The sequence below is a fragment of the Orbilia oligospora genome, assembly GCF_000225545.1.
Source record: "Orbilia oligospora ATCC 24927 unplaced genomic scaffold scaffold00080, whole genome shotgun sequence".
Classification (NCBI taxonomy): Eukaryota; Fungi; Ascomycota; class Orbiliomycetes; order Orbiliales; family Orbiliaceae; genus Orbilia; species Orbilia oligospora.
In genome coordinates this window covers 585,876-612,406 of record NW_011645637.1, presented here as the reverse complement: position 1 = coordinate 612,406, position 26,531 = coordinate 585,876, and the positions used below count along the sequence as shown (strand labels likewise).

Sequence of the window (26,531 nt, the reverse complement as noted above, 5' to 3'; positions counted from 1 at the left end):
CCACCTTGTCCTTGCGCTTGTCCTTAACCTCGCATTTCCTCTTAGTACCATTCTTCCTCTTAGTGTAGCCCTAGACCATCTTCGAGACTGGGTTTCTGACGCTTGAGTAAGTCGATAATATAATCTAGTAAGCGCCTTTCCTAGGATCCTTCGCGCGATCTAGCGGGGCTAAGGCAAAGCCTTTCATATCGAGATCGACCGCCACCCGCAGAAGTGATTCAGCCAGGTCCTGCTCTACTTGGCTAACCAGTCTCGGCTCCTCTCCTTCCGTTGAATCAACCCGTTCAAATTGAAAAAGGGCCTACCGCCTACTATAAAATATTCCACGCATTCGATATTCAGCACTTCAGGCTTTGCTTGGTCTCGCTTGGTTGCCAGATAACACTACGAGACCATGGCCAGCTTTGCTCTACCCACCAGACTCTCCTTTAAAGTTGCCGAAAACACCTTCCTTGCTAGGTACTTACCTTACAAGCTAAGCATTGCGTCAGGTTTTGGTCGTATAGATCTCGCAAGCCCCCCCCATAAGAGAACTACACCGGCCACCATCTGGCCGAAGTCTCGTAACCAGACTCGCCTGGCCGATTGTGTTAAGACTAATTTTTGTTATTTTGTGTTGTCGTGTTTCATTATTCCAAAATCACATATTATGTAATCAACCGGCATGTTTGCACGAGAAGTGGTGAAGTGACGTCATAACACCCATTTTCAGCTGAACGCCTAGCTCTTTTATATGCGCCCAGCCACAGCTACAAATTCAACTAGAAAGACCGAAGAAAGTAATGCATATCCAATTTCACGTCTATCTCCGCACCAGTTGCCATGCAAACCTAAGCTAAACCATTATCTAGAATCGATACCGATATCCTTCACATGACAAAAAGAAAAAACCCCAGAAGGGAAGATTGGAAGGAATAGAAAGGAGCATCCTGGTATGTGTGTATATTCAAGTAAAAGGGGAGGGGGGAGTACAAGAAAGAATAGGGCGCTCGCGTTCTGGTAAAGTAAAGTCATACAAAGAGGGTTTAATCGTCAAACGCATCAAGAACGGCACCGCGACTTGCATCCGAGACGAGTCGAGCGTATTTAGCCAAGTGGCCACGATTGACCTTGAGTCTTGGAGCCTTCCATTTCGAGAGACGGGATTTGATTTCTTCGTCGGAAACATTCATGTTGATGGTATTGTTGACAGCGTCGATGGTGATTATGTCGCCATCTAGGTTTGAAGGTTAGAACGATATAAGAGGAAAATTATGAGGGGGGAAGATGTACCTTGAACGATAGCGATTGGGCCACCAGTTTGGGCCTCCGGGACAACTAGAAGTATCATGTTAGTATGCAAGAAAATCAAGAATTGTTGGAAACGCTCATACTATGTCCGACGACTAAAGATAGGGACGAGAGTTGTTAGTAAATGTATTCTCGAAGTGGATTTTTGATCTTGGTGACTTACTAAACCCGTGTGAAGCGCCAGAGTAACGACCATCGGTAATCAAAGCGACCTGCTTGAGACCGGCGCCGATCAAAGCACCAGACGATTTCAATTGTTCCGGCTAAGCAGCTTGCTATTAGTACTATTGTTCGGCTTGCTGACTAAAGAATCGGTACGTACCATTCCCGGACCACCCTTTGGTCCTTCATACCTGACAACTAAAACCGTTGACTCATTTGGATTCAACTGACCCGAATTCAAAGCGGCAGTCGCCAACTCCTCCGAGTCGAAAACCCTAGCCTTGCCTTCGAACTTAGTTCCCTCCTTACCTGTAATCTTGGCAACAGCACCACCTGGGGCAAGGTTTCCGAAGAGGACTCGTAAATGGCCAGTGGTCTTTAGTGGATTGTCGAGAGGGCGGAGAACGTCTTGATTTGTGAAATCAATAACAGGGGCGCTTGCGACGTTTTCCTTGAGAGTTTTGCCAGTAACCGTAATAATTTCACCATCCATGAGACCGGCGTGGATGAGGAGCTTTGTTACCGCAGGGGTACCACCAATCTCGTAGAGGTCTATCGATTGTATAAGTCCACAGCCTTACGAGTAATTGTAAAATAGGTGGCTTACCTGACATGTAGTACTTTCCACTAGGCTTAAGATTGGCAATATATGGGGTCTTGTCACTAACGCGCTGGAAGTCCTTGAGCGAAAAGTCTGGAATATCTGCAGTATGTGCCATCGCAAGGAAGTGAAGGGCGGCATTGGTACTTCCGCCGAGAATCATGGTCATAACGAGAGCGTTTTCAAAACTTCGCTTGGTGATAAGGTCTCTCGGGCGAATATTCTTTTCCATACAAACCCTGAGCGCTGCGGCTGCCTTCTCGCATTCACGCATCTTCGCTGGTTCGATGACGGCTTCTTGAGTTGGGCTGCCTCCTGCGGTAGTGGCAGGCCTGGTGATGAGAGTCATGGCCGGGATACTGCTGCTGCCCGGGAGGGTGAGGCCCATGACCTCCATAGCGGTGGACATGGTGTTCGCCGTGAACATACCGGGGCAGCCTAAAATTATTAGCATGACGCTTTAAATGTTTGATAATGGATCGTTATAATGAATACCGCCAGGACCGGGGCATGCATGTCTCGTGACGTCTATAGTTTATGGTTATTAGTCAAGACCTCGGTAAATTGAAAACTCAATGATCTTACCATCCAACTCTTCCTTCGATGCATTGCCATAGTGGAATGCACCAAGGACTTCAAAGCATGATGATACATTACTGCCTTGTGGAAACCTTTTAGTCTTCTTTCCCGGAAGGATTGTGCCCCCATAAATCAAGACGGAGGGACGGTTATGACGAGCCATTGCCATGATGCCTATGAATATTGGTTTAGCTTATTTACGGGTAGCATAATAGCGTAACCGGTACCTACAGCCTGGCATATTCTTGTCACAACCGGGAATCGAGATATTGCCATCATGGAGCTGGCCACATGTGGCTGATTCGATACTATCAGCGATAAGGTCGCGACTAGGAAGAGAATATCTCATCCCTAAATTATAAAACTGTTAGTATATATGATTGCTGTTCCTAAAGATTACAAAAAATGAAAATACTAACCTTCGTGACCCATCGTGATAGCGTCCGATATTCCATTGGGACTGTAAAGCCATCCGATAAAACCCTGCTTGTCGACAGCAGCCTTGGCAGCACGTCCAAGATCGAGCACTATGCGATTGTAAGATGCTCTGATCGTTTTTGGACTTCACAGGAATCAAAGCGAACTCACAGTGCTACACTGTTATTAGTTATTGTGATATCACACATCTTCTTTTGAATGGAATAAACTTACAGTGTTACACGGATTGCCTTCCCACCAAACAGGTGAAATTCCTACGAAGCAAAGTGTAAGGTCGATGCTGCGAATGGATGCAAGCTAGCTATAGCGATTCGAATCGGTGGCTCACCGATATGTGGCTTGAGCTTCATGTCATGCTCGTTTTTGATGCCTGCAGCATACAGTTGGGCCTAGTTCAACCGAGGAACATGGGTTAACCGGGATCAATTGGATAAAACCGATTATCAATAAAGACGAGATGAGATTGAAGTATGTACCTGAGCAGCTGCGAACTCATGATCGTTGGTGACGGTAGCAGACCAGCGATTGAGGATCAAGGAACCGTCCTCTCGTTTTGTCCCGTATGGGATTTCTTTGAACTGGATAAATTGGCTTGTCCCCGCCATTTTGAACGGATCAATCTAGGCAAGATTGTGGGGTAGATTGGCTGGGAGTAGTGACAATAGAAATAAAGATGAAGGCGAAGAAAGAGATGTCGCGTGCGCTGGAGGGAGAGGAGGTATCAATTGCAAAGTTCGAGAGGAAACAACCGGCTGAGCTCAGAATTTGAAGTTTAAAGAATAAGCAGCATTTTAATCCGGCGGCCGAATCATGATTTGATTCGATTCCAACAACCGCAAGTTACCTAACCTGAGCTCAAATCGCACTTGTAGACGGCACTAATGGCCACAGAGACATGGTACAAGACCAATTTACCCTGCTATTTTCCCGGTTGGCTGGCGTTCATTCCTCAGGTGCCAGCTGCCAGCTGCCCCTCGTTTGAAGTACAGTCCGGCCTCGTCTCGAACTAGCGGCTGCCCGTAACCTTATCGAATGAGTGGTCGCGGTTGTGGCCTGCCGGAGTGGCATTGGCATTGGCGTTGACATGGTTAATGTGACATTGCCAATACGGCTGTTTTCATTGGCCCTGTGGCCTGAAGAATGTCGAATGCGGCAGCACCAAGAGCAGCTTTACCGAGTAGCTAGCTCTGTATCGTGCGGGGAGCTTTGGCAAAGCCCGGCCGAGCTATTCGTGCCGAGGTTTCAAACTAGTTTGTGGCTCGTAACGACCGTTGCTGTCGAATGTTTCTTCGAACTTTGCCTATGAAAATTCTAACAAAAACAACACACATCGGATGCAATTCACAGTATAACATGTAGATATGGAACGTATATAGCTCACAGGTCTATATAATTATATATAAGTCGTCTATAACTTTCAAAATATAGCTAGGCCGGCTCATAGGTCGAGATCTATAGCTGTGGGGCTGTAGGCACCACTAACCTGTCCGGCTATTTTGGGCAATATCAACGGTTAAACTTTAACGTTCACTAATTATCATTCCACGTGCGTATATGGTCATATGGCAGATATAAGATATATATCTATTAATGGGTATGACTAAGTCGGTACTAAAATGATAATCGAAACTCCGATATGTATTATATAGAGATCCTTGAGGCCTTATGATCGGAATTTCTTTACCATATTCATGTTAGACTTCCGTTTGATGGGAATAATAACGGATATAATAACTACGATACAACAAGTATAACCTCTAGGCTCTTATATCGACGATCCGCCAATCGTGAATATGCGGCCTTTAACTTCAAAATTACATTTTAGACGAACCAACTTCCCACGAGTACGCGGGTTTATATATTCTAGTACATTGTCAACGCCGGTTTCTAAATTTAGTTTACCCTTAAGTAAATTATGGAAGGTCTTCGAGATTAAATGAAAGATCAACTACCACATGCAAGACAAAAAAACCTATATATCTATAACGATCAGCTTAACTCCTATCGCAGGGTAAATGTTGTAGATCTTTAAATTAATCCGGGGATACAAAGAGGCCTTGTTTCTCTATTCTCCCATCCTCATAATTCACTACCAATACGTACTACTCCTCAAACTTATTGCAATTTCGTAGCCCGGGGCTCACGTATCTTTTATTCGAGAATGTCCAAGGAATACGAGAAAACACCCATTCGGGATATATTCCCAGTGCCGGATTGCACACTTACACAAGTAGAATACAGGACTTCAATTCGAAACTACGCAATTCCCCCATGGTTTAATCCCGAATTTCAAGCACTGCGACAGGGGCCGGAGATCCTTCGGGAGGCCAGCCTATTCATATCGAAACTTTACAATGAACACTCAACCGAAGGCTTTGAAAACGACTTGGCCGAATTTATATATTTTTCTAACGCCATCGAAGACGCTGGCTTGAACAAACCCGAGACATGGCGGATTGTCAAACAAATTTTGGCAGACGAATTTGTTGAAGATGATGAAGAGTTTCTCTCACAACCCTCACGATTCTCCAAAATTCTACATAGGAAAGAAGTTATTCAGCATGTCCATGCCTATCTATACCTACAGAAAACTTTATCAAAAAATTTCTTGACTGAAGCAATCCTACTCGAAGCGCATAAGGTTCTCTTGCGAGGGATCCCGGCGGCGAGAGGCGAACAAGGGTACCAAGGAAAGTACCGAGAGGTTGCGGTTCAGGTCGGTCGACCTACGATAGAGGGAGGCGTCGAAAGCCCAGTATCATTAGAGAAGGTGTAACCATTGATGGCGAGATGGATCGAGGATTTCTGCAACTTTCAGCAAATTTCTGTAAAAGACCCTATAGCAGCAGCAGCTAGTTTAAAGCTACGCTTTGTCTATATCCATCCTTTCTTGGACGGAAATGGCCGTATGAGCCGACTGCTTTTCAATATTTTGTTGGGCCAGCATTACCCTCACATACTGTGTATCTTTGGTGAGAATGCTAGAGAGCGTACACGGTACCAGCATGCCATTCACCAGACAATTCATAAGGATAATGCGCGTATTTTCTCGTTCTATGCTTTACGACGGACCGTTAAGTCGGTCATACGGCAACTTGATAACATCCAGCAGTCACACGGGGACACTTCGGCTTCCGCCCAGGCGTCGGTGATGGTGGCTAAACTTGAACCGATCATGGGAAAGACATGATTTTGGGCAGTTGCAGGGATCTGACCGTGAATTCGGGGCCGTTGCACGATGTCATTTGCAATAATGAAATAGATTGGTACTGTTCTCTCAAGCTCTTAAGGCCTTTAGCTATTACAAGTGTTTTTGCTGTACAGAAATTATTCCTCGCTGGGATATATTGATTTTTTAGAGCATACCTGATGTCATCCATACTATAGTACTACCGTTTTTAAGCTTCAATTGCAAGCCTGTGGCCTGATCTGCTCGTATATTTGCTCGACTTGATTTTTTCGAAGGAAATTGGGTTCCGGTAGTTGACGAACTGATTAATATTAATATTGGGTCACCGTCTGCATAATTGATACGTAGTACGTACCTAGTATGCGCGTACCGACCTAAATACTTAAGTAGATAAACATCATGTATCGGTCGAGTCTCGTTGGTACAAACCCACCTACTGGTACCTACTCAAATATATATATATATATAGTGTCACTCCCAATTCAATTCGGGCTTCAGGTAATAGATAAACGTCAAATAGATAATCAATAATCAATTCAAAGATCATAGTGCGCTTACGTATACTTGAGTATACTACCTGAGTACTAAGTAGTAGGTGCCTTGGTACTTGTTGGTTCCCGTACTTTCACCCACGACAAATCGATTAAATATACGTGTTGTCTCTGCTGTACATGTGTCTGTAAACTACTCCGGTTAAAGCTTCCTGAGGTTCACGATTCACTTCGGTATACCAGTAGCGAAACCAAACGACCGTTATCTTCATTTTTATAAATTCTATGCGAAACATGAACGAAATGAATGGAGAACAGGGAGAATATGAACTTTACTAGCATATACTGCCCTTGAACTACCCCAGATCCGCCGCTGTAAGTTGCCGCAAACGGCCGGCTACAAGGGACGGAGCGGATTAATATAATAAATACCCTACCATCGATGCGTCTGGGAACGCTACCATCCCAATCAACATCGAACACCCTATTGCGTTACATTAATTGCAATCTACGAGCTACTCCTGTCCTGGAAAACCCCGTTCAGCCTCGTCTCTCACATACATACTACCTGCTTCCCTGAAAAATATTCCTTTGCTCATTCCTTGGTCGTCTTGTGTGATCTTATGGGTCTTTCGAACGAGGCGAGAATAGTCCGGCCCGGGATATATCGATATCCTAGCGGGGGCACGTGGCCGAGGCTTCAAATCTGACACGCCGAAACGAAAAAAAACCTGCCTCAACTCAACGGGTCTTACGTGGATTCTACAAAAGGCAGAAGAGGATCATGTCAGTGCAAGTCAGCCGGTTTTTGTGGCAGGACCAGGGCTTGTCCCGGTACAGTCAAAGGATGCATTCGAAGCCTAAACCGACATTGCATTGAACAACCATAACCGCAACCGCAACCGCAACCACCGAGTGTTATACAATTGTATAGCATTGAACCCATACGGCGAAAGATTGCCGACTGAAAGCGACGGATGGGCCCATGGAACCCGAATATCAAACAAAGTGCTACTCAGCTGTCCCTTGCATCGTCTTGGGCGGCCGGCGGTCGATCTAATGTCACCATAATCTTATACTTAGGCAATTAAAGTCTTGGCCAAGTGGATGTCATTATCCGAGAGCCGGCTGGTGCACATGAGAAAGAGAGAGGAAGAGAGAGAAAGTTCAAGTTAGAGAAACCGACCATCACGGGTGTTTTTGGTCGAATGGCGGCTGTTTGCCAGGGCACGATATCGAATGGATCAATCTGGACCGGTTTGTCGGCCGCCAAACCAACAGCTGTTGACCCAATCGGCGCAAGTTTCTTTTTCTTCCTCATCTCTACTACAACCTCCACCACCAGATGCATGATACAGTCCAGCTCGGAATTTGACGACAAAACGGTATGAACCCGCATACCTAGAAGTTCCCAGTACACCCAACCCGTCTCCGCCCAAGCATAGAGCAGCACGTACGTACGTGCAACGATGTGGCTGGTGTAACTGGCTGCATGGCCGGATGATTCCACTACAGGAAGGGAATCGAAGTTATATGGTAATGGTTACAAACTGTTACGTTACAAGTTATTGAATTATTCGAATAGAGCGATTAGCCAGCCAGGTCACAATTTTTATACAACCGTTTATAATTACAATCTTATATGCCCCAGCGATGCCTTCCAACTCCTTTCGGAACGTTGCCTCCTCCTCCTTTCACCCTTCCTCTCATCCCTTTCATACCCATTCCAACCTCTTCTCCACTTCTTACTCTCCGTTCCTTGTTTTCATTCTTTTTACGGCCTTCGCATTACCTACAGCTGCCGCTTCGAATGGGGATTTTTCTGTAATACCAAAACTTGGTGTCGTCATAAGAAGCCAGGTTTCGTCGTTTGTTTCCCGACTCGCAACCATCACACACCTGAATACCGATTGGATCGGGCACCAACGAATCATCATCATGACCCTTGCTGCTCTTTGCGGTATTGGGCCGGTAATACGATGGGCGACTAGTAAGAAGGCGCAGGACGAACAAAAGTTCGATGGCCGCATAATAAGTAGGTCATTTCATTCAATATATTTCCTAAAATTGTTAGGACTTGTTCTCCTTGAGCGAACGAATGAGCTAACTCTCGCCAGCGTCAAAGACAGTCGATACCCCACACATCATCGACAACACCCATCTTGAATCCTTCAAGACTACCAAATACACTTACCCTTCCATTCGGATATACAATCATCTACACCGCAAAGCAGCTAAACTCCCATCTAACTTACCACTAATCGTATTCCTTCATGGCCTTGGTGGACAAATTGGACAATTCCAGTATCTGCTGGAGTATTTTATCAATGTTTCACATGTATTGGCGATAGACCTTCCCGGTTGTGGTGGTTCCGAGATGTTACCGAAGGAGTGGGAGGCATACTCAACAGCCGCCTTCGCCGAATTAGTTAGTGTGATCGTTGAGCGATATTTGGAACCCGAACAGCAGTTCATCGTTGTAGGGCACTCTATGGGATGCTCCATCCTGGCTACACTACTCGGCAGTGGGAACTCCGAAATTACGGATCGATGTGCCGGATTTGTGGGAATATGCCCGAAAGCCGAATTGTCCGATAAGGAAAAGAAACAAAGGGATTTGATCACGACGTTGCCTCGGATTGTCTTTGACACTTACAGATTCTTGGACCGGAGGGGAGGTGTGAACTCGCCCAGTGTCAAGCGTTTTGCGTCACCATCGTCACCGAAGACAATACGAGAGTATCAATTGCTGATTAATGAACGATCAAGAACGCCGACGGCTTTGAGGGTGCTAAGGGGCTTCCTAACGCCGGACCCAGAGGTGTGGAGGAACATACAATGTCCGATATTGCTAATTACTGCGCAACACGATCATGCGACGCCACCGGCAAATGCAGACATCATAGCTGGGTACTTTTCTCTGCTAAATCAGGAACGGAAGAATAAGTTTAAGCAAGTTGAGTTGCCGGATGCAGGGCACGGGGTGTTGTACGAGAAGTATCATCATGTGTGCCATGTCGTTGCCGAGTTCTTCACAAGGTTTGTGAGTGAACAGTTGTCGATGGCATGGCAGTTGGAAATGTTAAAGGAGGGCAAATGGATCTTGAAAAATGAGAAGAAGTGGATGATGACTAGTAGTGTTAGTGGGAGGATTGGGACGAGTATGTTTAAGGCTATGAAGGTGGGTTTCAAGGAACGCCTAGTACTCCAGTAACCTCGCTAACAAGAGAATAGACATTACGGCAGAATGACCCAATTCATAACCCACAGGCATTCATCGAAGCGAATCCTGATGTGTCGCATATCGTCGACATCTCGTTTGAGGACCCGCCATATATTCCGTCCTCCTTTGATGGATCTCACATCACATACCACAAGTGTATGTCACCTTTGCCTCATTGCTCACCTTGAAACATACTAACTATTGTCACCAGTCTCGACAAAGTCTAAACTACCCCCAACTCTCGACCAAGTATCTCTTTTTATCTCTCTGATAGACTCGATTCTTGAAAAGAACCCTCTGCCACCAAACCCTACCACTGGCTTAATAGCAGTTCATTGTCATTATGGTTTCAATCGTACTGGACTATTTATTTGCTCGTATTTGATTGAGAAGCTGGGGTATTCGGCACAGGAAGCGATCGATGCTTTCAAAGAGGCGAGGTATCCGGGTATCAGACATGCACATTTCATCGATGAGTTGTTCGTAAGGTATGATAGTGGATCGGCGGGGATACGGCGGGCACCGACTTTTTAGTGTAGTTATAAGTAGGGCAGGAAGTTGAAAGGCGAAAGCTAGGAACGTTCGTTTCGTACATGTGCTGGTGAGCATGGATTGTTTTACGATACAGTGATTTTTAATGTAGTGAAAACTTAAGGGGGGCAAAGTCATGCAGGAATCGAGGCAGTATGAGAGTCTAGGATCAGGAGCCGGTCGTTTTTTAGGAGAGCATAAACGGTTATTCAAGAACATGAGCGGTCGTTTTTATAGAAGGGAAACATTATGAAGGCATGCATGGGCGTTTTCTAGTTTCTTCCTTTTTTTTTTTTCTTTCCCCCCTTTTATTATTATTATTACTTCTGAATCCAGTTTCTCATTTTTCATTTTCCAAATACCTCTCTCCTCTCAATCAATGGTATTGTCTGTGCGTATGATCATACAATGCACTATCAATGGAGGCGTGGAGCATATATGCTTAGTAATGATATCTAAATCCGTGGTCGCCAACGAAAAGATGTAGAACGCAAGGAGACACTAATCCCGTAGGCCCTGATCCAATTGACCTTTTAAAAAAAAGCCAAAGAGACTAAGAACGGGGAAACGTTCGAGAACAAAAAAGTGTACTATGAAGGTTCTAAAAAAAGGTAAAGAATTGATATTGCATAGTAAGAATTATACTCAAAAGATACACATCCGAAAATGAGATCTCTCGAGTTCCCTATGGTACTTCCATCCTAACCGGATCTCGTTCGCAAGACGCAAAGATGAGAGTGGTTATAAGTCTGTGAGAGTTCCCTGGAGGGGGAAGAGACGGATGGGTGGGACTATGCTGGTGTTTTATATTGATGCATGATGTTTCGTGAGAATTGTGGAACGGGGTGGATTGCATGAATGAATTGATTGCTGTATATAAGTACATATGTATATTCGTAACATTCAATTAATATGAAATATGTCGTTGACGTCGCTGAGTTTAGTTATTCTGACTTGTCGCGACGTCGGATGTATGTTGATGATGATGATGATATGGTGCATGATGTTGTGGATGATGTTGAGGAGAAGGTTGAGAATGGAAGAAAATTTGGCGGGTTAATTTTTAGGCTAAGCCTCGCTTGTGTTTTTGCGTTTTGCGTTTGTGGCAGCCACACAAATCGAGAATTAAGATTTGAACTTGCCCCCTTCCATCTCTTGTCCTGATCTTATCACCAACATCATCACCGACCGCCCTCTCTCTCTCTCTCTCTCTCGGCGTACCGTCAACTTCGACAGCGATATCGATATCGACGACTAAACCTACAACTAACCGAATAAAACAGCCGACGAATACCAACCCTCAAAGATGGTCTCCCGAAAGAAGCGATCTCACAAGGATGACGCGCAGGAGCAACTTGCGCGTCCATGGTGCTACTATTGCGAACGAGACTTCGACGATGTCAAGATATTGCATTCCCATCAGAAAGCTAAGCATTTCAAATGCGAACGGTGTAGGAAGCCCTTGAATACGGCCGGAGGTAAGTTCTGAAACTATCCCTAACCGGACTTTCACAGTTGACTAATCATTGAGCGCTTGAATTTAATAGGTCTGGCGGTGCATATGACACAAGTTCACAAGGAGACACTCAAAGAAGTGAAAAATGCTATTCCAGGACGTGAGTCCACTGATATCGAAATCTTTGGTATGGAAGGAATACCTGAGGATATCTTACAGACACACCAGACCCGAGTCCTGGCCCAGATACATCAGAAGGAAACTGAACGTCGTGCTGCTCAGGGTTTACCCCCACTTGGCCAGGAAGGAAACGCGAAGAAGAAGATCAAGGTCGATTCCGTAGATCCGGAAGAGATCATGAAGAGACTAGCAGCCCACAAAGCGGCACAAGCAGGGTCGGCAAATGGAGCATCACAAGCGACCGGTAGCCAGAGCCCCATGAGCACACATGATACCGGTGGAAATGCCAGTCCGGCTCCACCTCCATCTGTTATGAGTCCTGGATTTCCTCCAAATGCATATGTTGCGCCACCTTCTGCTAGCCCTCAACCATTCCAGCAGCCACCGCAACAATATGGAATGCCGCCAGCACCCCAGTTTCCAGCTGGACAGGCTCCGTTTGGACAGCCGAATCAGCCACCACCGTTCTATCCCCCTCCAGGACAACAGGGTTTTAATCCACCTCCTGTTCAACCATATCCTGCTTTTCCCCCACAGCAGCAGCCCCCACAGCCTGCTTACGGTGGATATCAAGCCCCGCCAGCCCAGGCTCAACCACCATATGGAGGATATCCGCCAACACAGCCCCCTCAAGCATATCCTCCTGCTCAACCTGCTTATCATGCACCTCAAACTCAACCTCCCTTCCATCAGCCGCTGCCATCTGTACCACAATCCCAGCCCACTACAATTGCTCCACCACAGAACATTCCAGGTCTGCCAGCCAGGCCTAACATTCCCGGTCTTCCACCAAGACCAAAGTTCTCCACTCCACCTGCTGCTCCCGGGGGTGCTTATCACCAGCCTCCTCCGAATCCTCAGCCGTCTTATCCAGGTGGCCCACCACAACCACAGAATCGTAACACAAATACATCGCCACCTTCGACTCAATTTTTCCCACCACCAATTCCAAGTGCCTACCAAGCTACTCCACCAAAGCCGTTTATTCCACCACCAGTGGGAGCCCAACAACAGCCCATTGTTAGCAACGGTGAAGTGATCATCAATGGAGACGGGCAGGTTATTCTTAGTGGCGGGAAAGACTGGACTGGGAATCCTATTCCCCAAGCTGTGGTTCCTAAAGGTGAGGCTAAGGCAGATAACGTACCCGAGCTGAAGGAAGAGAAAAAGAAGGATGAAAAAGAGGCCACAAAAGCCACCGAAGATACCGGCAGAAGAAGGGATAAGGATACTAAGATGGTGTATTCGGATAACGAGTATAGCCCAGTAAGTCACTAGTCCTTTGCCAGTTTTTTAAATGATTGGAAGACCCCTACGTTTCGTGATTTGTTTACTAACGACGTTCCCTTCGTATAGGAAGAAAAACGGGCCGCACTTGGAAAATACGCTGCATTTGGCGTTCGAATCCTACCGTCTGGGACAGATACAGAAATGACAAGCAGCTAAGCTCTCGCTCAAATACTAAGCAATGCAGAATTCAGATTTTAGTGATAGGCAAAACTCTAATTTTTTTTAGAAAGGGTTTTTGGCTAGAGGATTAGGATTTTATACAGTGAGGGAAAGCATGTTCACACAATTCTTTTCGAGTCGATTCGATCGAGAGAAAGTTGGGATGGGCGCAAATAGGTGTTTTACTTCAGTATGTTGTTAATCTGCTTCTTGATTTATCATTCGGACCCCTGGCTCCTCTCCTTCTTCCCCCCTTTGTATTTCCGTTTTTCCAGCGTTTGATTTCAGAACGGGGTGTTAGCCTATGCTTCTTCCGTCAAGAAACCCTTGGCCGCAGAGCGGAGACCAACACACCGTTGTCACTCAGTAAGTCCTGTTATATCTTTTTTCGGTATGTTTGTGAATTATATAACCTCTTAAGACCCAGATTTTCGATCACCGAAGAGATGGCAGATTGTGGATGGGAGGGTACTGTGAGAGGTCAGTCTATTTTTCGCGCAAGCCTTTGAATACTAATTATTCTTTACCTTTATCTTTACTCTATTATGCCGGTGTCCCTTTCTCAGACGATGACTGAGCAACTACCGTAAGTGACATATTTACTTGTCTGTTTAATATGAATAACCATAATATGCAGCGACAGAGCCGGCCCTTGTTGCCAGAGTTGGTCTGCCTAACTGTTGGGTTTTCCTCTGGGATTAAGGGCCGGCTGTGACTATTGATCAAAAGTACCTAGAACCGCTTGTGGAGGTTTCCCAGATACATTCCTTCGTTTCCCCGAATGGGTGGGTCCTGCGATTGCTCAAACGGTTAGATAAACAGGATTCGGATCTAAGAACCTTCTCATACTCATATTCGTCTCGTCTCTCGAATGATTATTGAAGTAAGTGTGCTTTCACGGCAAAGGTAACGCGAAGGCAGCTTAGTAGGTTCCTTGAATTATGCATTCCCCCATTACATGACACATACATATGCACCGCCCCTCGAATAGATTTATATCTAGAATGCTCCAGTTTGCTAGATATTTGTAGAATGCAGCTGATCATTTCTGATCCTGTCCCCGTGTTACCCGTTCGTAGACGATATCCACTTTTGGGGGTGTGGCCTCCGCCTTTTTTTTTTTGTTTGTTAATTTCCTTTTTCCTTTTTTTTTACTTCCTCTATCTTGTCTAGAGTATGAAATAGCTTGCAAACTTGGATTCTCCATCCTTGGATGCTTGATATTCGTGTTTTTTTTTGCTTCAGAGTTTTGTTTCTTATCAAGCCCGCAAGTGGCTTGGATACTAGATTAAATAAGAGAATTGATTGCGACGGCATATAGTTAGTGGATTTAGTCATGTCTAATACTATCACTTAGCACTACATCTCCAATATTCTGGACTAAGCCTGTATATACTGGATTGTGTAACCAAACTGCTGTCCAGCAACATAGTTTCTTGCATAGTTGAAGCTTGACAGAGCTAGAGAGCGACCCCACTGCACTGACTACTGTATATGCTTGTCAAAATCAATAGACGCTGGGGTATACGTAGTTATAATACATCTCACGACTCGAGCTCTATTATATAAGATATATCAAGTCGAGGCAAGGTCAACTAAGTCGTATGCCTCTAAACCATGTGCATGTGTGAGAGAGCAGTCGGCAATGCTAGGGGTATTAGCATGGTATTACGCATATCTTGACAGACGTGATTATGTAAGTACTTACTCATGCTCAGCCGACCCCGACATGTATGGCAGTTCAGGATTGTACACTTTTATGTATGAGGGAGATCTAGATCGCGGCTTGCGCAACCGGTTGGCAGTGATCTAGTCGCTACCTACTACGCCGAACAAAAACAAGAAATTTCGAAACAGAAACTTCTGGCAAGCAGTTAATTAGTTCAGCTACGGCACTTAACTGAGTATGCAAGAGGCTATAAATATATATTTTCTCAATCCACCCCGCTTCAGCTAGTTGCAATTTCCGTGCACGGAGCGCTAAGTGGACATGTGCATGTGCCCCATCTGCGCTTTTTATAAGTAAAAGAAATAGTATAATCTTGTTTGTAGTGGATACTGTGCCGTCTTTAAACTCCGTTCCTTTTAGAGATACATTACATCGGCAAGATTTCGTCTCATCTCTGAGAGTTTTCCCTCTCGATCAACCTCCTCTACCCTTTCTTTTTTGTTATTTCTATTTTTTTTTCTTATTCCTTTCCGATGATCTCGGCCAAAGGGATCCCGGGATACATCAAGTACGACATTCGTCGCAAACCAGGATATAATAGCCTAACCAGCTCCAGCAAATGCCACAATATCGGATAACAAACGACAGGAAGTACCTTGCAGATATTGCCAGAGCGAGAGGTGAAAAAAAGGGACACGAACCTGAATTTTGTAAATAGCCTATAGCCGTTGACCTTGGTTCGTGACAAAACAAGCTTTTCCTCCGGCCGAACGATATATAGTATGGTCATTGACTACTTTTTTTTCAATTCAACCGTTTGGCGTGTATGTATACGTATGTTATGTATGCAATATATGCGCGTGTGATACTGTGTAGTATTATATTAATTAACTACCCAGATATTAATACGGAAAAGTGGCTGCCGGTGTTTTGTAATAAGTGCCCCTTCGGCCTTCTATATGGCCAAGACAATGTGAACTCGGTAGCTGGGTCCTTTTCCTTAATGTTTGCAACTATAACCATAGCTAGACTTAAAAGATCACCAATCTCTTACGAACTAGATGCATGAGCAGGAAAAATAAAAAACAAAAAACAAAAAAATGTAAGTTATCCCATATACCGGGATTTAAATTTATATTGAAAGGTTTCTTATGGGAAAAAAGATGGTGGTCTGACAGGACATTGCTTCCCGACATCCCGAAACTGGCGGGCAAGATGAAACAAGGCACTAGGCTTGTGAGCCGCAGATTTATATGCAGAAATGCAATCGGGGTAACCAACGCGGATTTTCCAACATCTTGCAACTGTAGTTCCCCCCCACCTTACCAAACGGCTGTCGGAACACGACCCCGGACCCACATTTTCAAGACTCTCTCTCTCTTGTTCTTTCCTTAGATTTTGGAGCCATGTTTTCGACAATTTATTTTTCTTGTCCTTTAATATCAATCTGGTTCCCTCAACCATTGATGATGCGAACCCTGGATGGAGATCACCTGGATCATAGTGATCACTGCAGCACGTGGCTAATTACTTTTTTGCTTGCTTCCTACTTTCTTACTGGTCTGCTGGTCTTGTTACAAGTTGACGCCGGCATAACTGTTGCCGGAGCTAAAATATTGCGCGGGTAACTCTTCCTTACATCTGGTTACATGTACGCAGTGAAATGAACCATGGGAACTCTCTGTCCGTTTATTTCGGAATTGTGATGTATTCAGGAATTTTTTGGTTTCCCTGGGTTAGGATGTTACCTCCGTTCGTTAACCAAGACGAAGAAAACCTGTCCGGACGTTGTCAAGCCGTCTTGGAAGGGGCAACATGGTGGAGCGAGAAAATGAGCGAGCGAGAGAGGCTAGAAATATGGGTTGGCTAAATTGGATAGGGACGATGGATTGTGGATATCGTAGGCTTGGGTTAGTTGACTCCTGGCGGCGCATGGGTATCCCATGGATAGTTAGGAGGGGATCTGATAACCTTTTTTCTTTCTTTCTTGTTCGATGGGATGCATATGTCAAGGTACGTAATTGTTTATAGTATGAGCTTCATGGACAGTCTTTGGAGTATATATACCGTCGTCATTTCCTTTCTATAAGTTTTTTTTTTCCCGCTCTTAAATACTTAATCTTGAAGATATAGATCTTTATAAGATCATACAGAATACCAAACGCAGGACCGGGTTCTTTTGTGTATATATTCATATCATCATCTTTTTTCTTCTTCGACCTTTTGTTATACTTTTATTCCCTTCTATTGAGGTTTTGATTAGCCTTCGAACGCGATTTACAAAGTTCTGTCTTAATCCTAGTGATAATTAACGACAAAAAAAAAAAATTCACCATGAAGTTCCTTTTGGCCTCTGCCCTCTTGGGTGCTAGCCAGGTTGCTGGCCATGCTATCTGGCAAGATTTGTGGATTAATGGCGTTGATCAGATATGTTAACCCTTCCTCTCCACTGTTGTTTGAGGGAATATAATGATGGCGGAGAATACTGACATATCGAGTCTCTCTACGGATCTGTCTGTGTGAGAATGCCACCAGGAAACAGCCCAGTTACCGATCCAGCTAGCACCAACATTCGATGCAACGTTGGCGGTGGAAGCGGTATTGCTAGCAAGTGTGGTATCAAGGCCGGTGATCAAGTTACTGTTGAGATGCATCAGGTATGACTTGAAGAACGATTCTTCCAGTTAACATAATCTATACTCGTATATATATACAAAATACTGATAGATATATATATAAAAATAGCAAATCGGTGACCGATCCTGCAGCATGGAAGGTATTGGCGGTGCTCACTGGGGTCCAGTCATGGTTTACCTTTCCAAAGTCGACGATGCTTCCACCGCAGATGGTTCTGGTGGATGGTTCAAGATCTACCAGGACTCTTGGGCCAAGTACCCAACTGGTGACGGATCCTCGGATTGGTGGGGAACAAAGGATATGAACTACTGCTGCGGAAAATTGAGCTTCAATATCCCTACAAACATTCCTTCTGGAGATTACTTGCTCCGTGCTGAGGCTTTGGCATTGCATGCCGCTCAGTCGCCACCACCTAACGGTGCACAGTTCTATATGAGTTGCTGTGAGTACATCACTTATATTGATCATGATTGGTCAAATCAGATCAAGAAAGATTTTGGAGATCGGGATAGCTAACTGAAGTCAATGGGTTATAGACCAGCTCACCATCACCGGCGGCTCCGGATCCGTCCCACCAACTGTCAACTTCCCAGGTGCCTACAGCGCTAACGACCCAGGTATCTTCATCAACATCTACCAATCTCTCTCTACCTACATCGCCCCAGGTCCAACCGTCATCCCAGGCGGTGCCACCAAGTCTCCAAACGTCCTTGCTTTCAGCGGAAACTGTGTTGCTACTTCCACTGTTGTTGGTGGCGGCACTAACCCAACTACTGCTGCCACTACCACCGCTGTTAGAACTTCGACTACATCTGCAGGTACCGTCAGGACTTCGACTACTACCGCTCGCACTACTACCACTACTGCTCGTACTACCACTTCTGCCGCTGCTACTACTAGGACTACCACTACCGCCGGAAATACTGGATGTTCTTCGCCTTTGTATGGACAGTGTGGTGGTATTGGATACACTGGTTGCACTAGCTGCGCTGTAAGTTTTTATTCTTTTTTGTTGTTTTCTCTTGGGATCTTGAATCCATGGAGCTATGAAACACTGGTACTAATGAATTGTGCGAAATAGTCTGGATCTAAGTGCTCTGTTCTCAACGACTACTATTCTCAGTGCGTCTCTGCCTAAATCAATTGTTATGAGGGTTGTGATGTGAGAAGTAAGTATACATGGCGGAGTGTATAAGTGCATCGGACTTGGTGTTTTTATTTTTAACATTAAAAATTGGCTGTAGCGATTCTTGAGCATCTTATTCTTCCTTTCTTCTTTTTCTTCTTTTTCTGTTTATAATTTTTAAGTTGGAGGAGAGGTGTATATAATAGCTTGAAGCTGAAAAAAAAACTAAGATGAAGTCATGCCAAGTTTTTCCTCTTTAGTGTGTAACATTGTGCACAATGTTGGGGGGTCTCGTGATCATTGTGACTCCTTCGACCTGTCCTACGCAGGGCGTTTTTGGCGATACCAGGCTGGGGGCCTGATATATTGCAATGTGGGAGCTGTGGTACATGAGATGCATCTAAGCCTCAGTACAATTTTTGTCGGGAGCGCGGGGTTTCTATAACATGGATATGGGGTAACCTAATCCTTCATGCAGTGTTACAGGGCTCCCCCACAAAATCCCCATTCCCTCCCGCCCGGTGGCCCCCCCATGTGTGAAATAACTGCATAACTAAGAAGTACACTAAGTTGAGTAAGTAATATTAAGTATTAGGTGATTAGGTAGCTGCGTTGTTTTTGTTGCGATCTTAAAAGATCCGAACCAATGGAAAGCGCACGATGCTGTGTGACTTTGCTACGTCAACGGTCCGTTTCGTACTCGTTAACATTTCAATTTAATTTCTAGATATGGGGAAAATCATCCCGTCGCTCATCGGCTAAGCACCGACTGGCCGAGATGCTTGGCTAAAAAGTCTAAGGTCTTTATACTATCTTGGCGATTTGGGCCTTAGAGCTTTCCTGTCCGTTATTACTGTTCTGTCGGAGCTTGTCGGGATATAACGTTTTTTAGCGCTGATCCAGCCTTGGAGGAATGTGCTACACGTATTTCTTGGGGACTCTTGGGAGTGTGCTTAGCTAGATGCTTGATCATGTGAGTCTAGCGTGGGAGGCTAAATTGTTCTTCCCCATGTCTGTACATGTGTGACTAACGAGAGTCGAAAGGTCTGGGCCTCTTTGGGGATTCCCCTAGAGCTCTGAAACTGATTAATTATGCTAAGCCTTCTTATCAGCTTCCTTTTTGATATCTTGGGGTGTTGATACGAAAGATCGACTTGTGGAGATAGTTCCAATTGCGACGGGAGTTTAGTAAGTTTTTTTTTTTTGTTTTCGTGCTTGCTTTAGCGAATAATGATGTAGAGGATTAGTATTAGTTATTGGCATATGTATGAGTTTGAAGAGTTTGTTACGTTCCAAGAGATCCCGAGATATATCTGAGGCCCTTGGCTTGGGGGTATACACGGGGAATATATTGATATCATTTGCTGGAAAGGATATCTTAAGAAAAGATTGAAGACCAAAAAAAAAAAAGGTATTATCACCTTGCATGCGCAAAATATGCATAATGGCTTCCCGCGGGGGCGGGAATCGACTATTCAAAGACAGTCTTTATTTACCGTTTCCATTCCTTTTTGATGTTATCTGATCCTCTTTCAATTAATTGATACCTTAAGAGAATTTTTCGCCCCTTGTTCAAAAAATTTCTTTTCTTTAATTACAATGCGTTTTGGCAATTGGAAAGGGAATGAAGGCACGTGGACGTCTCGTGTTCGACGTTGCCAACCGTTTTGCGGAGTTCCCGTTGCATTCCACTGGGAACTTTTTGGTGTCTTAAGCTTTGGGGCTATATAATTATCACATACGATATACGGAAGCCGATTTGCATGCCGACGATTCTTGGAAACTCCGGAAACGTCTCGGGATATCCAATTGCTCACGCAATGGTGGGAGGCTTAGAGCGAAAGAAACCCGGCCTTATGAAGCCGATAAGCCGAGTCTACGGCGTTCCGAAGTACGCTAATGTCTATGACAAAATCGCAGAAGAGGCGAAGGAACAAAAGGGCTGGGCCAATTTTCTTGAACCGGTGCAAACCTTTTTTTTCCCGTTCGGTTTTCTCCAAGTTTCCATTCCATTTTTCCAATTAGTTGGTTTTTTTTTAAACCAGCCATCTGGCATCGGGCTTTTCCCAACCCGGCTGATGCCGAAAGCATTCCCCAGTCGTTTACAGCTGGGAACCCATTTTCTATAAATCTCCAAGACAGGCGTGCATTTCTCGGCACTCGGCACTGTCAACCTCGATTGGTTTTGATTGGTTGATAACCCCAGGCGCCCTTCTTGGGAAAACTCTTCCCCACAAGGTGTTATCTTGTTCGAAATAGCGTCGACGAGCTAGTTTTTTCTCTTCCCTTGTGTGTGTGTTTGCGTTTTTTCGCTTTCTCGTCTCCTAGGCCTTAAATCCTTTAAATTTCAGGTGGGAAAAGCGAGGAAAGTTTTAGAGTAGGAAGGGTAAGACAAGAAAAGGATCCCTGGAGGCAAAGGAATGGGCATTGCATCGATGGGGGATTTTATCGCCGATGGGGTTTCAGACGGAGTCTTGGAAGGTGGTAAGCTGGAGCATTGGCGAACATGTGGGAGCTTTAACTTGTTAATTGGGGGAAACTTATGACATCAATCTACTCGTGGACTCTTTTTTTTTTTTGTTTCTTCACACACTCTCTCCCACGAGGGAAGACTGAAGCCATACAGTCGGGTTATTAGCGAAAGCAGGTTGTGGATTTATGTATGTATGTACGTATGGTACGCACATACTACATGTACGTACATGTGGATGTATTGTGATAGATATGTGCATGATCGAGTGTGCCTTGTTGCAGATATTAGAAATGTTTAAGAGCGCGGGATATCACAGCAGACGAAACGGGTTTGGGGGTAACAATACATGACTGACCTACATTGACTAGTAATTGTAGACGTGGGCAAATACTGTTCGATCTTCGAACCCAAAAGAAAGGACCCGCATATACCTAAGATATGTGCATGTAGCTTTGTACACACACATACACACTGCTACTACCAAGAAAAAAAGTGAGATCGCGAAAAGATACCATCGAAATAACATGAGATATGGGTATTCCCTGCGAAGGCGAAAAAAAACAGGAATGGTGAGCAAACCGAGCACCGAGACGGGCTGTAATCAACTGGGACAATCCTCAAAAATAAGCAAACAAATCTTGCAAGAAGCACCAACTTTTCCGGACTCCGAGCTCAATACGTGATAGCCAAGGGAAGGCCTAAGGCCTTGGTGTTCGCGGCAAAGAAGGGTGGAGGGTAGTCTGAGGCTCGGCGTCTAACCATTTTTATATGTCCTAACGACTGCGCCAAGCGCCAAGACATCGAGATAACTCGGCGGACGTCTACAACGCCGTCATGGTGTTGAATCTGTTGACCAGCCCGCCCCATACGACAAGGGTCTCGATAAAGGACAAAAAAATAAAATATGGAAAATGAAAAAAAAGTCTTGGAAGATGTTAGTTAAGTTAGGCCGATGGCTGTCGGGCTTCACCTTGTGGATTTCCTGGATTTCCTAGAAGTCTTGCTTCGGGATTATAAATAGGAATGCTTCTGCCCTCTCGCTCGACGACCGGTTTTGGAGCAGTCTAGATTCTTAGTAGCAAACAATCAGCTCTCTGTGCTCGAATCCGGAGAACTTGACGAAACCGCCATCGCTACTATCATCGTCATCATCATCGTCATCATCATCATTACCTCAGTCACTTTCACCTATACATTTTTAAAGAAGCAGTCGAAGAAGCCACCAAAAAGACTGCAGACATCTTCTCCTCTGGAAGGATCAATTACATTGATCAATCTTTCCCCTTCTACCTTTCGCATAGTCAATCGAGGAATGATCCCTTGGTTGTCTTCTCCTTGAATCATGTCTTCCAATAACCCGGAACCAAAAATTAAATTCTCAACTCCACCTCATGCTCAAACTTTCGAAGATGTTGCCGCCGAATTGAAAACCAATGTAGACAAAGGGCTTGCGGCCGCTGATGCCAAGCAAAGGCTTGATGAATATGGCCAGAATATCCTCGAAGGAGGAGAGGGCGTTCATGTTTGGAAGGTCCTCTTCAAGCAGTAAGTATTTTCTTTGGGATTCTCTTATCCCACGTGGTTTTCCGAAAGCGCTGGATGCTGACCCTCTCTCTCTCTCTCTCGCAATTGGCAGGCTTACCAATGCCATGATCTTGGTCTTGGTCTTCGCCATGGTTTTATCGTATGCAACTAAGGACTGGATTGAAGCGTAAGTACTCTCTGTCTCTTTTTTTTTTTTTTTTCGAAAAAAAAAAGTCACCTTCTGCAACCGGTACTAATTGAAACAGTGGTGTCATCACAGGTGTCATCGTTCTAAATGTCGGTGTCGGCTTCTACCAAGAATACAACGCGTGAGTATCTTCCTATTCCTTTTTTTTCTTGTCAATTCTTGGGTGATGTCAAGGTTCGACTAACCTTATGCTTCGGGTATAGTGAGAAAACCATGGAATCCCTGAAATCGCTTTCCTCGCCAATCGCAGCTGTTGTTCGCGACGGTAACCTGGTCTACATTCCCTCTATGGAAGTCGTCCCCGGAGATATTATCGAACTAAAGACCGGCGACGTCGTACCTGCCGATATTCGCATGATTCCTGAAACTTTGAACTTTGAAGCTGATGAAGCTCTCCTAACTGGTGAATCCCTTCCTGTAAGTTTCTATTCTACTTAATTGAGGATGATTTGCAGATATACTAACCTAAAACTAGGTTGCTAAAAGCGCTTCGACCGTCCTCGATGTCGATATTGGTCTCGGAGACCGTATCAACCTGGCTTTCTCCTCTACTACCGTTACAAAGGGCCGTGGTCGTGGTATTGTTATCGGAACGGGCATGGAAACTGCCATTGGTGCTATCGCTCTATCCCTTCAAGGCAAGAAGCAACGAAAGCCCAATCGATCGCTCAGTCGCAAGAAGCATGGCCCTCTCCAACCCGCTAAGGGAGCTATTCTTCGAACATGGGATGCCATTGGCAAGTTTCTCGGTCTGACTGTCGGAACTCCTCTTCAAAAGAAGTTGGCAAAGTTGGCGTATTTCCTCTTTGGATGTGCTGTGATCTTGGCCATAATTGTGTTTGGAGCTAACAAGTTTAACATCCCACACGAGGTTGTTATTTACGCTATCTCTCTTGGTAAGTTTGATTGACGTTTATCTTTGCCTTGGACCCCCATCACCGCGGAAGGAGCGTGGCGCTAACCACACGTCTACTAGCTATTGCTATCATCCCCGAAAGTTTGCTTGCCGTTCTTACCATCACCTTCAGTGTTGGTATGAGACGTATGGTCCAACGTAAGGTCATTGTCCGAAAGCTTGACTCCCTCGAAAGCTTGGGAGGTGTCACAAATATCTCTTCAGACAAGACCGGTACCATTACCCAAGGCAAGATGATCACTCGTAAATTCTGGATCCCTAGCCTGGGTGTCTACAGCGTCGAAAATACTGCCGAGGCCAATGATCCCACTTCTGGTGACATTCGCCATGAAAGCGAGGCTCCAAGACTCGGTGAGAAGGCCGATGAATCCGTCAGCAAGCAATACAACTTGGATCTCATCTCTGGGCAGAAGGCTGTCGAGATTTTCACCCGTGTCTCTGCTCTCTGCAATGTTGCCACTGTTCGTTATGATGAAGAAAAGAAACAATGGCAGTCTACTGGGGATCCAACTGAAATCGCCCTCCAAGTTTTCGCCCACCGATTCGATTCCGGCAAGAAGCAGCTCCTCTCAAGAGGCTGGATCCAAGAGGCTGAATTCCCATTTGATAGCGATATCAAACGTATGTCTGTCATCTTCCAGGAACCTGCTACCGAATCCTTCCATGCATTCACCAAGGGCGCTGTTGAACGTATCATCGATCTCTGCACTTCCTATGGTATTGACGGTGACGAACACAAGATGACCGAGGAATACAAGGAGACTATCATGGCCCAAGTTGAAGAACTCGCCGGTCAAGGTCTACGTGTTTTGGCATTGGCTAAGAGATCTATCTCTAAGTGCGACAACTGGAAAGATGTTGACCGTAAGGATGTCGAACAAGATCTCATGTTCATTGGTTTGGCCGGATTGTACGACCCTCCTCGTTTGGAATCCAAGGACGCTATCAGACTGTGCAAGCAAGCTGGTATCAAGGTACACATGTTGACTGGTGACCATCGTCTTACTGCTGCTGCCATCGCTCGTGAAGTCGGTATCATTCCTGGTTACACTGGCCGTTTGTCCAAAGAAGAAGTTGATTCGCTCGTTATGACTGCCTCCGAATTCGACAAACTCACTGACGAAGAAATCGATGCTCTTCCCACCATGCCTGTCGTCATTGCTCGTTGTGCTCCTGATACTAAGGTCCGAATGATTCAAGCTCTTCATCGACGAGGTCTTTACTGCGCCATGACTGGTGACGGTGTAAATGATTCTCCAAGTTTGAAACAGGCTGACGTTGGTATCGCCATGGGTCTTGGTGGCTCTGATGTTGCAAAATCTGCTTCGGACATTGTTTTGACTGATGATAACTTTGCCTCCATTGTCAATGCCATCGAAGAAGGACGAAGGATGTTCGATAACATTCAAAAATTCGTTCTTCACTTGCTTGTCTCCAACATCGCAGAAGTTATCCTCCTTATTATCGGTTTGGCTTTCCGCGATGAAGATAACTTCTCTACCTTCCCATTGGCTCCATTGTCGATTATCTGGATTAACATGCGTAAGTGCTTCTCATGATACACTCCTGATTTCCGAAATACTAACGGTTTAATTACAGTTACGTCTTCGTTCCCTGCCTTCGGTCTCGGTCTCGAACCCGCCAACTCCGAAATCATGCGTCGTCCACCACACAACAACAAGAAGGGTGTCTTCACCTGGGAAATCATCACTGACATGTTGGTATACGGTATCATCATGGGCGCCTGCATGATCGGAACCTTCACCATTATTGTTTACGGAATCGGAAACGGTGATCTCGGTAGACACTGCAATACCTCTTACAATCCATCTTGCGACCTGGTTTTCCGCGCTCGTGGTGCAGTCTTCGTTACTACCGTTTGGCTCATCCTTCTCAGCGCCTGGGAATTCAAATCTATCCGTCGCTCACTTTTCAGACTTGACCCTGAAGATGAGCATCCCTTCCCTATCTTCAAGGATATCTACAGGAACAAATTCTTGTTCTGGGCTGTCGCTATCGGCTTTGTCTCTGTTTTCCCAGTCTTGTACATTCCCAAGCTTACTACAAACTTCTTCAAGCATAAGGGAATTACATGGGAATGGTCGTTGCCTATTGTTAGCGTTGTTATCTTCATCTTTGGTGTTGAGGCCTGGAAGTTTATCAAGAGAAAGATGCATTGGTTCGAGGCCGACAGGGGGATGTATAAGAGCAACCAACTTGATCGATTCTTGTCGACTGATACCAGATTCTCTGGAACCGGAAAGGTTTAAGAAAATAACCACTTCTATCTCGATACCTAGGAGGTTTTATGATGGGGAGAAAGGCATATTTGGCACCCTAGTTTTTTTAAAGGGATAATGTGCTTATGTTGCAATACCCTGGATATCA

The 26,531-nt window shown here is 45.1% G+C and overlaps 6 protein-coding genes across 6 annotated transcripts; 5 read left to right on the top strand and 1 right to left on the bottom strand.

Moving 5' to 3' along the window:
- Positions 1 to 1,025: 1,025 nt before the first annotated feature.
- Positions 1,026 to 3,675, bottom strand: AOL_s00080g165 (uncharacterized protein; the record flags this gene model as incomplete). The annotated part of the gene is made up of 14 exons (XM_011124540.1): positions 1,026 to 1,216; positions 1,273 to 1,317; positions 1,374 to 1,385; positions 1,454 to 1,553; positions 1,613 to 2,004; positions 2,060 to 2,491; positions 2,549 to 2,581; positions 2,639 to 2,806; positions 2,864 to 2,983; positions 3,052 to 3,159; positions 3,221 to 3,224; positions 3,284 to 3,324; positions 3,399 to 3,459; positions 3,547 to 3,675. 14 exons carry the CDS (start codon positions 3,673 to 3,675, stop codon positions 1,026 to 1,028), a joined length of 1,836 nt encoding a protein of 611 aa, XP_011122842.1.
- A 1,556-nt stretch (positions 3,676 to 5,231) lies between these two features.
- AOL_s00080g164 (uncharacterized protein) lies at positions 5,232 to 5,846 on the top strand (the record flags this gene model as incomplete). The annotated part of the gene is made up of 1 exon (XM_011124539.1): positions 5,232 to 5,846. The coding sequence occupies one exon, from the start codon at positions 5,232 to 5,234 to the stop codon at positions 5,844 to 5,846; it is 615 nt and encodes a 204-aa protein (XP_011122841.1).
- Positions 5,847 to 8,689: 2,843 nt separating this feature from the next.
- AOL_s00080g163 (uncharacterized protein) lies at positions 8,690 to 10,508 on the top strand (the record flags this gene model as incomplete). The annotated part of the gene is made up of 4 exons (XM_011124538.1): positions 8,690 to 8,786; positions 8,869 to 9,932; positions 9,986 to 10,130; positions 10,186 to 10,508. The coding sequence occupies 4 exons, from the start codon at positions 8,690 to 8,692 to the stop codon at positions 10,506 to 10,508; spliced, it is 1,629 nt and encodes a 542-aa protein (XP_011122840.1).
- A 1,303-nt stretch (positions 10,509 to 11,811) lies between these two features.
- Positions 11,812 to 13,587, top strand: AOL_s00080g162 (uncharacterized protein; the record flags this gene model as incomplete). Its single annotated transcript, XM_011124537.1, has 3 exons — positions 11,812 to 11,983; positions 12,053 to 13,407; positions 13,498 to 13,587. 3 exons carry the CDS (start codon positions 11,812 to 11,814, stop codon positions 13,585 to 13,587), a joined length of 1,617 nt encoding a protein of 538 aa, XP_011122839.1.
- Positions 13,588 to 17,784: 4,197 nt separating this feature from the next.
- On the top strand, positions 17,785 to 19,034 carry AOL_s00080g161 (uncharacterized protein; the record flags this gene model as incomplete). Its single annotated transcript, XM_011124536.1, has 4 exons — positions 17,785 to 17,916; positions 18,005 to 18,338; positions 18,433 to 18,887; positions 18,978 to 19,034. 4 exons carry the CDS (start codon positions 17,785 to 17,787, stop codon positions 19,032 to 19,034), a joined length of 978 nt encoding a protein of 325 aa, XP_011122838.1.
- Positions 19,035 to 22,837: 3,803 nt separating this feature from the next.
- On the top strand, positions 22,838 to 26,413 carry AOL_s00080g160 (uncharacterized protein; the record flags this gene model as incomplete). The annotated part of the gene is made up of 7 exons (XM_011124535.1): positions 22,838 to 23,040; positions 23,132 to 23,206; positions 23,286 to 23,348; positions 23,431 to 23,644; positions 23,703 to 24,123; positions 24,204 to 25,685; positions 25,743 to 26,413. 7 exons carry the CDS (start codon positions 22,838 to 22,840, stop codon positions 26,411 to 26,413), a joined length of 3,129 nt encoding a protein of 1,042 aa, XP_011122837.1.
- Positions 26,414 to 26,531: the final 118 nt, after the last annotated feature.